At 37.3% G+C, this 15549-nt stretch overlaps 1 protein-coding gene across 3 annotated transcripts in view; it reads right to left on the bottom strand.

Annotated features, from left to right (window-relative positions):
- DPYD (dihydropyrimidine dehydrogenase) overlaps positions 1 to 15549 on the bottom strand; it is an 869175-nt gene that overhangs the window by 225140 nt on the left and 628486 nt on the right. For all 3 annotated transcript variants that reach the window (XM_045036245.1, XM_011284844.4, XM_045036247.1), the window contains one exon: positions 557 to 677. In XM_045036245.1, the coding sequence (XP_044892180.1) occupies positions 557 to 677 (121 nt within the window). The remainder of the gene's footprint in view (positions 1 to 556; positions 678 to 15549) is intronic.

Below are 15549 nucleotides of genomic sequence, written 5' to 3' on the forward strand. Positions count from 1 at the left end.
ATCAAGATGCAGCTTCCATTGGATAGGGCACAGCACATATGATTTATAAAATCATTCACTGACTGCATGATTTATGTGTTCAATCGGTATTTATTGAACATATGTTTAAGGCAGTGTACTAGGCCCTATCACATAGAAAGGGAACTTATAAGAAATTTGATATTGTGGAAGCTGGTATCTTTTTTTTTTTTTTTAACTTCATTAGATGTTCAAATGCTATTGCTGTATTGTTACATTACAAGGTCATTTAATTTGGAGTGGTTTGCTGTGACCATGGTCTTGTTTCAAAATTTTTTTGTGTGTGGAGCAGGTGTTTATCAAGAAAGATTATAAATGTTCTTGTTTTCCCTGGCCAAAGTCTGGAGTACAGTTACTAGCATGAGTCCAGGTGTGAATCTACTGCATTTGTGAGATCAAGTGCTCAATTTAGTATTTTTCTTAAACTCTAGACAAAGATATACACATATGTTTGTGGATGGTGATATACTTTAGTCTGGCTACATACTTCAGGCCCATACTTCCATAACTAGACAACTGATGCAAGTCTAGTTCTTACCTTCCTTTGCAGCTCTTGCGATGCTTACGATATCAGTGACATTCGGGGTCAACTTGGCAAAAAAAGGAATCTGAACAGCTTGCCTAACCCAGCGACAGATGTTCCGTACCAGCTCTGGATCCTGTTCAAATAGGTCAGTTAAATATAGAACATAATTAAAAAATTGTGATCAAAATGTGTACTGGAACAACAGCAAAGTGGATACGTGCAAGACAAATCCAACTTGACAATGAGCTACATGATATATTTCTCAATTCTGCCTCAGTATTACACCTAGACTCATTAGGGAACTAAGGTTAACACACTTCCAGTGAACTGCAAATTCATCACATAAAGGTTAAATTCCTCAAGGGAGCCTTTGGAAAATAAAATTACAAAGAACCAAATGGAAAAAAGTGTTTTCTACTACCAGTTAAATAATATCAGGAGTAAAACATCAACTTCTGGTGGTAATTTCAGTAAATATTACAGAATTTCCAGTGACCTCATTGGCCTAAACCTAATAAAAAATACTTAAGCTGCTGATTCCCAGATGAATGACATTACATCTGAAGCTTATTGTTTTCATTATTAGAAGACTTAGTCTTGAAATATATTCAAAAGAAAATCTGTGACTTCCTAATCAATCTAATTATGATATATAGTATATGCTAATACAGAATAATTCAGCTTTGGATTATACATGAGCTGATAAGGAACTTAGTTTACTTTTGTAAATGTTACCAAGATCTGTGAAGCACTCTTCAACATTGATCTACTTGAAAGAATTGATCAATGACAAAAATGAAATAAAATATCAAATGCTCATTTTTAAAAGCACGGAATAGACATTTTCCTGTGCCTGTTTCCTGTGATTTTTCAGGCTTCTATTTTCTCATGGGACAAGTATCATTTAGAGGGCAATCACCTATCCTTTCCATTGAAAATAACTTAGCTGTGGCAATGTTCTTTGATTTCAACACACACAATAGTCCTTTTTTTTATTACTTTTAGTGCAAAATTTATTCTGACAGGTACTGATAATGCACTTTGATAAATTACCTTAAAATATGCAATAGCAATTCATTATTGAGCTTGGTAATATTATCTTAGCAAGTTAAAATGTTTTTTGAATAAAAGAAAAACCCAGAAAAACACAGACATATATTTAAAGTATGAAACAGCAGGCAAGTATATCATTTGTAATTAGTATTTTTATATGTAAGAAAGTTGCTCTTTGCATTTTAACCTTTCAAATTCTTTTAAGATGAGATTTCTAATGTTATAACCTTTAGAAAGAACCTTTTCACTTACGTTAATGTGTCTTGATTTGTCATTTTGTATTACTCTAAAAGTTATGCGTTTATGTGCTAAGTAAGATACAGCAATGAGGTAATTTCTGTTGATTGTTACTGTCTCTATTCAGCAAAACTCATAATTTCAACAAAAAAATCTGTGATTTGGTTTGTTCTCTTTCAGAACAGTAATTTCTTCATTAAACATAAATATTAAAAAAGCACTATATGGAATGCTCTACAGGGCATACTGTGCATTATGAATAGTAAAATCTGGAGACTTAGCTGTACAAATTCTAACTCATGAAAATGGAGATCTGCCCCTGCCCATGCAATGTTCATGAAATATTTATAACCGCTGCATTGGCATTATGAAGGCAGTTGCATCTTTGTGACTTTCATTTTTAAGTTATGAATTTCCATGGGACTTAGCCTAGAAATGACAGTAACTCTAGATGATATGAATTGCATGTCCTTTGTGAAAGCTCTTTTTAAGATAGAATTTGACAATAATTTAAAGATCACTTGAATTTCATAATACATGGCAAGTAGCCTGATAAGAATTACTGAAACAAATACAAAATATTATTTGGTTCCAATAGCGTAAACACTAATAATCTGATACAGACTTCTAAGTGGCTTTCGATACTATTGACCACCATGTCTTTATAATTTACTTTCAGCATCTGTCATACTTCTTTTTCTGTTCGTTCTTACTAGTTGAATACTTTAAGTGAATACGTGGAATGTCTTTTACACATTGTTTAACAATTTGGAATTTGTTCAAAGTTTTTCAGTGTTTTTTTTTAAACATATGGTCCGCTGGTACCATTATTTACTTAAGTCATCTGTTTTGAGATACCACTATTTGACCCTCCTATACTTCTATGAGCAAGGTTCATGGTGTTAAGATACTTCTTGTGTTCTTACTCAGCCAAGCCAGCTGCTAAGTAATTCTCATACCCAACTAAAACACAATTTGATTACCTGGAAATTTTAAAAACAACTTCTGCCTTATATTATTGTAAAAAGTAATGACTGTCAGTAAATTGAAGTTTTGGCTTGACAGGTGTAACAGGGAATGTTCTAATAAAACTACAAGTGTGGTGAGGCTAATAATATGATAAAATGAACCTGCACACTTTGGGGAATTAAAGGACACATTGTAACTATTCACACTTTCCTGGTTTCCTCACAATTTGATATTAAATATTTGAGATCTAAAAGCATAAATTAATAGTGTTTCTGCATCTTGACCTTCTCATTTTCTAGTGACAACATCAGATGGTGTCATCAATTAAAGGCAGTTCTAAAAAATCTTAATTTAGGGGCGCCTGGGTGGCTCAGTCGGTTAAGCATCTGACTTTGGCTTGGGTCACGATCTTGCAGTTTGTGAGTTCAAGCCCTGCGTCGGGCTCTGTGCTGACAGCTCAGAGCCTGGAGCCTACTTCAGATTCTGTGTCTGTCCATCTCTTGACCCTCCCCTGGCTAAGCTCTGTGTCTCTCTATCAATAATAAATAAATGTTTAAAAAAATTAAAAAAATAAATAAAAATCTCAAATGCATAAATTTTAGACAATTTCTCATGCCCTCCCCCCAAATCTTCAGGATAGGAAATACACAAAGGCATTATTATTTCAGACAATTTGGGACATTAACATTATCCACACCAGCACAAGGAAAGAAAATCAAACAATTCTGCACTTCTTTTCTATTTCTAGGCACAAAACATTGCAGACACTCAAAAGATCGTTGGGTCAATGAAAGAAGAATGAATAAAAACTCAGTACATTTTCCAATGATTTCTTTATATAGCCATCAAAATATAGACTATGTCTAGATTGAAGAAAAACCTGAGTACATTTTCTGATCGATAATACCTAAAAGTGTGAGATCCAAGACTTTCTTGCAAATCTGGGATAATTCTGAAGAAAAATAATGGATAATGATACAAAAAAAGAACAGCTTAACTTTGAAAACTGCCTGATCCATAAAAAGTCTACCTAGATCCTCAGGTCTTCATTGGTTCTTCCTATTGATATGAATGATACCCATCCCTGACCATGATTTGCAATCTCTCCCACAGCAACTGTGTGTGTTTGCATGTATACTTCCTCAACCCCTATCAACACCTTTGTTATTCATGTGATCACAAAGAAAACTCTGAGGCAACAGAATGAATTTTTCTGTGATGGAAGTGTGTGAGAAGAGAAGAAATCACTGAAGCCCTGAAAGGAATGAGTGATGAGCCCAGGGAAGCACATGGTGTTCTTGAGGGGACTGCATGAGGTGATAAGCTACCAGCCCAAACCTGTGAAGTGCTGAAGAGTGGAAGAAAGTATGCTAGAGACAATTTTGGCCTCTTTGACAACATTAATGGGGAGCAGCCCTGTGTCTGCCGGCAATTGATACAGTCTGGAATAGAGTCTTATGAAAACCAAACAACAACTGCAACAGGAAAATGTAGCACTGAGTAGACTTTGCTGCAGTTGTTGCCACTTATCAAAAACTGTTTGTAAAGCTTAATTTTCTTTTTTTTTAATTTTTTAAAAGTTTACCTATTTATTTTGAGGGGGAAAGAGAGAGAGAGAGCACACGCGCACACATTTGTGCGAGGGGGAGGGGCAGGGAGAAAAGGAGACAGAGAATCTCAAGCAGACTCAGTACTGTCAGCGGAGAGCCCCAGGTGTGGCTCAATGTGGGGCTTCATCTCAATAACTGCAAGATCATGATCTGAGCCGAAATCAAGAGTTGGACGCTTAACCGACTGAGGACCCCTGGTGAACCTAGAGCTTCATTTTCTATCTGGGCCATAAGATAGCAATTTCTAATTCTTGTGACTTTAAAGCTTAAAATTTTTTTAAAGCTTACTTTTCTATCTGAGCTGTAAGATAATACTTTTTAATCTAGTAACTAGCATGTCTCTAGTTAAATATAAAAGGAGTTCTATAAATGATATACCCTGCTGTGTTTGAGATCCCTAAGATGACCTCTCCATTGTAGGACAGGCATTTCCACCAATTTCCTAGGGCATCAAATCTCATTGGTTTCATGCCCTGTACAAAAGAACAAGCATTAGAGAATGAGATTGTGAGAATGTCTTGATAAGCTAAATTACAAGTGAAATTTTTGACTTTGAGAAACATTTCTCTCCAATTTACCTGGTAATTTTAACTCCGTACAATTCTCGTCAAAGTGGCTTTCTTAGAAGGTGGTGTTTCAATGAATTCACTGAAAAATTTTACCAGTTATAAATGCTTTCCACGAAGGAACTCCTAAGTCTTAATTCACATGAATGCTAGGAAGTAGCTAGCATTTTTATTATGTCCACTTCTCTGACAGAGAGAACTAGGGCCCAGAAGATCAATCTGAGTATCTATTTCACCTTCTTAATTTTCTTTCCCATTATCATGTCCTAAACCATCATCTTCTTTAACAAAATTGCTCCCTAAAGTGAAATTCAGCCATCAATTGTAAACCAGAACTATAAAAGGCTTCTACTTCATTTATACTTATAAGAGTAAATGTAGCTTCAGAGTAATAGGCAAACTTGATGTATTTATCCTTCTATGTCAATAGAATAGAACAGAAAGAGTTAACTACTCCAGGTAGAATTATTACTAAATGCAAAGATTGTGCACGGGAATGGGATGTTTTAAATGAACGTATGGTTTAGTATGTCTTCTCTTTGAACTGGTTTTCCTGACTTAAGAATTCTAACAATGATACAATCGCCTTGGAAAATCATTTGGTAATTTCCTAAAAAAGGCAAGCATGCACATACAATCCACCCACTAAATTCCACTCTTAATTATATATCCAAGAGACATGACAGCAGGTCCACACAAAGATTTGCACATGACTGTTCACAGCAACTCTTTCAAAAAAGCTCCAAATTGGTAACAACCCAATATTCATTAAAATGTGAATGAATACACAAATAGTTATATATCCACATGTTAGAATATTATTCAGTAATAAAAAGAAATTAATCTACTGAATCCTGGAACAATTTATAGTTAATTAAAAAAAATTATGTTCAGTTAGAGAAGTACCCAAGAGTTTAAATGCTGTATGCTTACATTTCTATGAAATCACACACACACACACACACACACACACACACACACACACACACACAAAGTAAGCTAATAGAAATCAGAGCAATGGTTGCTGGAATTAGGGTTAGGGTGCAGGGGAGGGATTAAGTGGGAAGAGGCATAAGAAATTTTTGGAGGGTAATGGAAACTTTCTATAACTTGACTATAATGTTTACACAGGTGTAGACATCTGCCGAAACACATCAAACCCTACAACTAAATGTGTTCTTTTTATTATAGGTAAATTACACAGCCACAAATTTCTTGTAAAATTAAAAAACAAAAAACAAAAAACAACTCTAGGGGCGCCTGGGTGGCTCAATCGGTTAAGCGTCAAACTTGTGTTCCGGTCTTGATCTCGCGGTTCCTGATTTCAAGCTCCATGTTGGGTTCTGTGCTGACAGCTCAGAGTCTGAAGCTTGCTTCAGATTCTTTGTCTCCTTCTCTTTCTGCCCCTTCCCTTCTCTGCGTCTCTCAAAAATAACTAAACATTAAAAAAATTCTAAGGGCATTTAAATATAAATTAAATAAAAGGAACGCTGGTGGTATTCTAGGCAATGTGGGTTCTATTTTTTCAACAAATATTCATTGACCACAAGGCATTGAACTGGTTTGTGCTGGAGAATAAGATGAATGGAACATGGAAAGCAGAGTCTAGTAGGAAAAAAAAGGCAGACATATAAATGAAATACAAGCTGGATGTAAGTATAAAAAAGGAGATATTAATGCTTTCTCATTTCAGATTATTTCAGAGCCTGTAGCACAGGGTTTGGCACATAATAGGCTCTCAACAAATACTGTTGAATCCATAGAGCTCACACTGCATGAATTAACACTGACTTTCTTATTGCTACTTACTGAGAAGAAAATGGAATATAAATTTATTGGGTCCAGGATAACCTAATAAACAGATGCATTATACCTCATGTTAGACAATGGTGATCCAAAATGTATAATATACTATCCCTAGTCTTAAAAACAAAACAAAAAATACTTCATAATCTAGGGGGGGAAATACATAAAACAAACAAATAATGTGAATATAAAATGTGGTAGTATATATACAGGCACTGTATGTGTGTATAAAACATTTCATATGTAATATACATTCTTTCTTCTCTATTTGTGCCTTAAGCTGAAGATGACATAGAGCTGCTTGTGTGTTCTCTCCTCCCCAGACACATAAAGCCTTCTCCATTCTGTTTCTCACTTCAGGCCTCTCTTTCTTGTTATCTTTTTATGCAGAATGTTTCACCTCTTGTCCCTTGGATAGACACCCCGAGGGCAGCCCTCCATGACCAATCCTCCCATCCTACCTCAGTACAGGACAGATGAGTAAATGACTCCCTTTTAAATGCTTTCATAACATTCTTTACTCCTTCATTTATCACAATATTTAATCATCATCCACTTTTTTTTTCTTTCTAATAGAATATTAGTCTTTTAAGGGGTGTATCCTACTCTTGTATCTGATTCCCTAACATAGAGTCTGAGACACTAAAGACCATAAACACTGTGTTGAATTAAAATATGAAGAATTAGGGGTGGCTCAGCCAGTTGAGCCTCCAACTCTTGATTTTGGCTCAGGTCATGATCTCATGATTTGTGACATGGAGCCCTGCGCTGACAGCACAGAGCCCTGCTTGGGTCCCATGAATCGTGAGATTGTGAACTGAGCGGAAATCAAGAGTCAGATGCTTAACCAACTGAGCCATCCAGGCGCCTCTCTTTTTTTAGTCCTTTAAATGCCATTTCCTGTGACAGTGTTTATGCTGTTTCTCCTCCTTTCAGACAGCATTTCTTTCATGTCCCATTCCTTTAATGTTCCTAGTATGAGTTCCTATTACCACAAACTTAGTCTCAGAAGCTTGAATTTTTAACAAATGGACAAGAATTGCCATATACTGCTTAGATAATTCCCAATGGCCAAATATTCTTTGAGTCTTTCTTTTTATCCTCTGATGACCCGCTGATTCTCTGGCTACCTCTCCACCAGCTCACTTCTTTACTCCCAGTTGGCAGTGCTAATGGAGATCAGCTCTTAAAACTTTTCAAATTTCAAATCTTCCCCTCCACAATTTGTCCCCAGGGAGTCAGATTCAGATTTCCTAGGATTATCTTGGTCTTACTAGCTAATCTAAATTAGAAACCCACCACATTACGTCATCATGGTAATGAAGCTGGAAAAGATGTACTTGCCCAAAAAATGGGTCAATGAACATCTCCTGCCCACAGTTCCATGTGCTATTCTATCAGTGAGTGTCTTAGGGAGACTCTTCCTCACAATACTATTGTTATCTTATTGTGTAAATGTCTCATATCTCTATTCCAGGAATCCCATATGATACCAAAATACCAAAAAAGGAGAATAAGGAGGAGGATGAGGACATTGGGAAGGGGAAGGGGAAGGGCAGGAAAAGGGGAAGAGGAAGAAGAAGGGGAGAAGGAGGACGAAGAAGGGGAAGAAGAAGAGCTCAGATTAATTTAAGGGGTTAACTTTTTGAATTACTGAATAATCACATAACCTTTCACCAAAACTGATGTGTGGATATGCTCAGGTGACTTAACTAGGATCTGAAGTGTTCTTACCAAATACATGCAGAAGCAGGCATACACCACTTATATCCTCTTCAGGAAAAGACTCAAGCCCAGTCGCCAACAGTGTAGTGAGCTGACATCCTCTAACTGCTTACACCTTCAGGTTGGCTGCAGGTTTGAAGCTGAGGTCACGCTCCTCGTGAGGAGTCCCCAGCCAACAACAGCAAAGTCATGGTACAAGAGCTCAGCCATTTCTATCCAAGGCAAGATTCCTCTAGTGCCAATCTTTGCACTTGAGCTCCCCATTGGGCTAGCAAAGATTTTTCTCATACTTCTGTTGGGGTGTGGCTGCTCCCCCTACCCAGTCCTACTTCCTCCCCTTTTCTTTCATAGGCATTGTTCCTCATTAAGTGTTTCATACTCCTAATTCCCTCTATGTCTCTGGTTCCTGGAGGCCTCAACTGATACACCAACTCCCTACTTGGATTTGGAAATCTCCCTGTGATAGGATTAGGCTATATTCTGAGGAAGTGGAAGAAGAAAACTAATTTGACCATATACCTCAGGGTATCTCATTGAGAGATACTCAAGAAAACTAAGCTGAACCCAAATAAATCTCTTAACTCCAATTTTCCTGGATGGTCTTTGAAAGAGTCAAGCCTAGTCCAGACAACAATGGCCGATACATGCTTCCAAGTAAAAAAGGACCCTATATGAAGAAGCAGGGCTATTTTTTTTTCTAGAAAAAGACTGCTTTAAGGGACATGGTAGGGCATAATGATGGGTATCCTCTGTCTAGACAGTTCAGAATATTCTTAAAGATTAGTTTAAATACCTACTTTCCAAACCTGTTGAGTTACCACTGTGATGTGGAACATTGAGAATGACTGTGCAGAAGTCCATGGATAAAGGAGATTACACCATGTGTCTGAAAGCCAGGTCTACCATCAAGGCAGTATGGCCAGGTAAATCTGTGTATAGACTAATTCCTACCCTAGTTCCATGTCTCTTGTTGATAAAGCCAATTAATGACAACCCACTTAATAACAACATGAAGAGGTTATCTGGAAACTTCTTCCAGGTGTGTTGAGTCTCCAATACCCTATTCTAAAGTCTGCTTTTGTTTTCATAATCCATTCTGTTTGTCTGAATTATTGCATTTATGCATTTTATCCCTTGCCCACTTCTTTCTGGATTAGACCTCTTCGAGTCTTGACAGCTGCCTGAATTGACCTGCGGTTGCCCTGTTTGCATCCATAATTGATCCAGGACTTGTTGATCACTTATGGGATTCACAATGATTTTCCTTTGCTTAGGCTGGATATTTCCATTTCATTTTCTCTTGTATTAGCTTCTATCATCCTCTTTTTCTCCCAAATCAAGATTGACACAGGCTCCATATGTCTGTCTTCTCAGGCACACAAATGCTTTACAAGAACAATACGTTGGCTATAGTACACAGAAAATAAGATACTTTACAATCTTCTTTATTAAAGATTATTTACTAAAAACCTTAGAATATTTTTGAAAATAGATTTTTTTAGAATTACTTATACTGACCTCCCCCCCGGCCCCGCCAAAGACCTTGATCTTTCCTTATATGTGAGTTGCTATTTTTCTGTGAATTCAAAGGCTAGTATTATCTATCATGCAAAAAGTGATTGTTCATAGTTTGTTTATTAATGAGGTTATACAGTGTAACCTGGAAAATCTTAATATATGGAGAAATAGGCTATGCACATGCTTTGCTGATACCACCAGTAGGGGTTGAAAATTGTGGACCAGCTGAGCCAAACTGAAACTCAGCAGGCTTCCCAATCACTGCTCAGAACACACTAAAAAGACTTCAGTGGGTAATGAAGTGCAGGCAGTTGCCTGCACTACTGTGTATGGATTCATTTTAGATAAGGGCAAGTGAGTATTTAAGTGTATAATAAGGAGTTTTTATTCTTTGCAGACTTCAGGCAGCTTGTCATTTGTTTTCTTAATGCAAAGCATTAGTGTAAACAGTGTAACAATTGATATTTTATACATCTGTTGGTCTATTCACTTAGCCTATGTTTTCCAGTGCTACAGTTAGAAAACAACCACAAGCACAAAACTTCACTATCTTTATAATCCCACATTGGTGTGAATGATTAAGTGACACAGGGAGGAGACTAGTGTAAAACAGCCTTCTGCCCTGAAGCACCCACAATGCTGATACATTTAGGATGAAGAGAGTCTAGGGAAGTCATGCTTCTGTCCTGGGAACTTTATGAAATCTAAGCAAGAAGGAATTACTGCTGAGGCAATTTTAAATAATGTAGCGGAGAAAACCTCAATCCCTTGGCAATGAATGGTTTCAGCTAAGGGGAACTCATCCATAACAAGTTGGTACAGTTCCTTAAGGGATTTCTTCCTACGGCTGCTGCAAGAGCTAAAAAGAAATATCTAGGCCTTTGTTTGTTTTCCCAGGTCTGTGGACTAATTTCCCACTTTGAGCTGCAAAGGATTTGGAGATAACTAAAAGTGGGGTGACTTCATTGAAAAGTCTTTGTGTGAAAATAGGGGATGAGGAAGATATTAAACATGACCTTTGCAAGTGTGATATTTACAAATTCTTGATATAAAATTCAGGGATGCTAGATTTTACCCCAAATTTTGAGCAATCAGAACCTAGCTTAATCATTACCAATTTATTTATTTATAAGAGTACATGGCTTATTATAGTATATTATCATAAGATGTGTGTATGTTTGTGTGTGTGTGTCTGTGTGTGTGTTCTCTGTTTTAAAGTCTTTCTGGTGTTGAGAAAAGGAACCATGCTAAGGTTCCCACCATTGTCAGGGAGTTATAACTAGTGTACATGGAGATATAAGAAAGTAAGTGAAATGTTTTTGGTAGAGGAAGAGCCAGTCTTCTAGGGTCTGGGATGCCTTCACTCTCTTGTAGCATACACAGTAGCTCTGGTGACTCACCAGAGAAGCCAGTGACAAAGAGCAGCTCTTACTTTCTTGTTCCTTTAAGAGTTGTCGTCTATTGCTTTAAGGATTAGAAACTCCTTAGTACTAATAAATCTGCTCTTATTTCTCAGCATTGTTCCATTTCTACTTCAACTTACTTTCTCATTTTTTACATGTTGCCTTTTTGGTCCTCCGATTCAATTTTTCTAACACCTACTATAAAATCTGTATGTTTCAAAATCAAGCACACAGAACAGAAGATGCAATACAAACAGAAAAATTTTTTATTTTTATTTTTTTGGCTGTCCTTCCTATGTTATACCCTTTCTATTTTGTGGTAAATTCCCACTGTATGAAGTACAGTAGGACACAGAAGCTGTCCCCACTACGTAATCCACTGAAGAGAGTTTTCTTCTCTTTACTCCCTGGCAACTAAAAATAAGGAAGTGATCTAGGCATGGCCAAATAAAGCTCCAGGCAAAATTGTAATCTGACAACCAGAAAAGGGGTTAAGGTTTATTTGTAGTGGCATAGGGTATAGTGTCTCCTGACAGTATCCAACAATGGCAGTAGTGGGAGATACCAGCACTGGTAGAGGGTGCATTTAAGCTGGACAATTCTTGCTGCCCCTTCTCTGCACCCCTTTCATTTTTGCCCCCTTTCAAAGCCTATGTTCCTGCCTTCCCTGGTTACGTAAGACATCTTGTAGCTGCTGATAAATCATCTTTTCACTTCTGACAGCCAGAATGTTTCTGTTGCTTGTATTAAGAGTGCTAAATTAGGGGCATCTGGGTGGCTCAGTCCGTTAAGCATTTCACTCTTGATTTCAGCTCAGGTCATGATTAACCTCATGGTTCGTGGATCTGAGTTCCATGAAGGGCTTGCGCTGACAGTGCAGAACCTGCTTGGGATTCTTTCTCTCCCTCTCTCTTCTCCTCCGCTCATGTGCTCTCTCTCTCTCTCTCTCTCTCTCTCTCTCTCTCTGTCCCTCTCTCAAAATAAATAAACAAAAACAACCCCCTCAAAAGATTGTTAAATTATACAGTTAGCCACTATCCACTATATAGTGACTTTATTGCCGGAGTTATAACACCATACTTCCTGACAGCTGCTGACCTCTTTTTATTTAGTCTAGGTGGCCATTTTTTTTTTTTTTTTGCTCAGGATACAATATCTGGCCCGATGAATTGTGGTCAAGGTAGCCAGGACACATGCTTTTGTGGCAACTTGTATACAATATATTGCCACTGGCCATCTTCCTTTAGAAAGGTATGACAAGTCCTTAAATTCATGGACTTTCTAGTAAGAAAATGTCAATTTTTCTTTAGTACCTAAGAATTAACCTGAAACTTTCCATGAAATGTGGGAATTACAAAAGAGTAAGGCAGCAACTTTGTCCTCAAAGAACTTACAATCAAGTTATAACCACTTAGGGCACTAAAATTTGTCCGATTCAATAGAATATATAAACGACTTTGGGATTACAATATATCTCTATCCCTCTACAAATCATTTAGCATTTGAGTATGTCACAATGAGCAAGCTCTCATATAATTCAAGACACTCTTGCAGAAAGAAGTGAGATATATCACCCAGATCCTGGAAAGCTTGATTTGAAATGTATTAAGAGTAGCTATGATTTCTTAAAAGATGGATATGTAAACAGAGAATGGTAATATAGCCCGTAAGGAAAAATATCTTGAGGCACTGAAATTAAATTAAAATATGATCTCCCTTTCACTCTGAATACTTTCATGATTACCAATTTGACAAGGATCTTTCATTTATCCCAACTCAACTTTACGAAAGTGCCTAGAGCCTACACTGTTGATAAAACAGCTGATGAAGCTTGCATGGGGGAAAAATCTTCAAACTGCTTGATATACAAAATCATATTAGTACTAAAAACAGATGGGTGTTTACTTTTGCAATATTCAACAAATGTAAAAGTACCCAAAGGACTGCTAAATTTAGACAGTTTACAATTTTGCCCTTTTTTTTCACTTAAAAACCAGCATACTGCAGTGAACTTTACTGGGTTATGTAATTAACAACTAGATGCAGCAGCACCTAATTAGGTATTTGGAGGTCTGGGCAAAAGCAAAGTCCAACATTACAAAGATGACTTTATTCATACCTTTTCAGTTGCTAATATTCCCAGATTTTACCATGCAACAGTTGATAGCACAAAGGTGACATAAATAATTCTATTCCTTATTACTTTATCCTTTTTCTGATAAGGGATTTGTGGGACTACCAAAAGCTACTGAATCTTAACCAATGTCTTTTATTGAACATTTGCAATCACCCTGCAACTAAACATGAAGAAGGCTTTATAGTTTCTTCTCTCTCTTTTCTTTTCTTTCCTTTTTTCTTTTCTTTTCTTTTCTTTTCTTTTCTTTTCTTTTCTTTTCTCTCTCTTTCTTTCTTTCTTTTTTTCTTTGAGAGAGAGTGTGTAAGCAGGGAAGAGGAGCAGAGTTGGGGGGGCGGTAGGAAGAAAGAAAGAGAAAGAGAGAGAGAATCATAAGCAGGCTCCATGCTCAGTGCAGAACCTGACAGGGGCTCAATCCCACAGCTCTGGGATCATGACCTGAGCCGAAATCAAGAGTCAGATGCTCAACCAACTGAGCCACCCAGGCGCTCCTTAATAGTTTCATTTTGGGGGCACCTGGGTGGCGCAGTCAGTTAAGCCTCCGACTTCAGCCAGGTCACGATCTCGCGGTCCGTGAGTTCGAGCCCCGCGTCAGGCTCTGGGCTGATGGCTCAGAGCCTGGAGCCTGTTTCCGATTCTGTGTCTCCCTCTCTCTCTCTGCCCCTCCCCCGTTCATGCTCTGTCTCTCTCTGTCCCAAAAATAAATAAACGTTGAAAAAAAATTAAAAAAAAAATAGTTTCATTTTGGTATAATAAGCAGACATAAAAACAACCTCAAACAATGTGCTTTAACCTGAAGTGTGTACAAGTGAATGGGAACTTAATGGTGGAGTGATTACTTTAATTTACTTCTAACGTGTGTGTGTGTGTGCGTGTGTGTGTGTGTGTGTGTGTGTGTGCGCGCATGGGTGTGTGTCTGTGTAGAAAGGGGGAGACAATAGTGAAGATGATTATAGTTTGAAATCTTGAAGGATTCTCAAAATGACACAGGCTGGAGTAAGTCTGTGAAATAACATGTGAATGAGGAATATATAGGAATGAACTCTAAAAATGGGAATTCATGGCATGATGGGAATAGGAAAAGAAAAATATGACCTATGAAGGGAGCAGGCAGGAGACATTGCTGAATAGTTCAGATAAAGTTTTGGGTCAGCTTCCTAAAGATTCTGTGCCTTATTCTTTAGGCAACAGAAAACATGAAAGGTTGTATGTTTAGATCCATGTTTTAGAAACATAATTCCTTATATGTCTGTGGAGGTAAGTAGGATAAGGCAGTGCAAACTAGGAGACCAATCTGAAAGAGAGGAAAGGCCTAAAGTAAAGGAGTGCACGTGTAAATCTAGAACTTCAAGTTCATTTTAAGGAAGAATATTAAAAATTTTCAAGAAATTGGAGTTGGGGAATGAAAATCAAGAATAATTCTGTGTTTTGCCATTGGTCGGGGATAGCAATTTCATGAACCAAGTGAGGAAACACAAGAGAAGCGGGTTTTTGGAGAAAATAATAAATGAGCTTCAGATACACTGAGTTTGAAGTTCCTTTAGGACATCTAGCTGAAAGAATCTGGTTGAGAGATAACAGGAATCTGGATCTTAAGAGAAATTTTAGAAGTGTAGCTGAGGAGTTGTTCACATGCTGATGGTGGTTGGAGTCTTGTGAATGGATGAGAAGACAGAAGGAAAAAGACTTAAACCTTGAGATCATTAATACTAAGGTGTAGAAATCCTTGAAATGATCAGAGAGAGAAGAGAACAACCAGGAAAAATACAGAGGAAAAGAGAAATTTGAATAAAGGAGATGTGGATGTACATCTTGATACAAATACCACAAAGAAATCAAGTAGGATGAGAACTAAAATGTAGGCAATAGATTATACAACTTAGAGTCATTGGCAATTTATGAGTAAATATAGCTAGACATCATGGAAGGCAGATTGTAATGGATTAAGAAGTTAGTATTTGCAGACACATAGGGCCAAAGAAAA

This window comes from Felis catus, chromosome C1 (assembly GCF_018350175.1).
Source record: "Felis catus isolate Fca126 chromosome C1, F.catus_Fca126_mat1.0, whole genome shotgun sequence".
NCBI lineage: Eukaryota > Metazoa > Chordata > Mammalia > Carnivora > Felidae > Felis > Felis catus.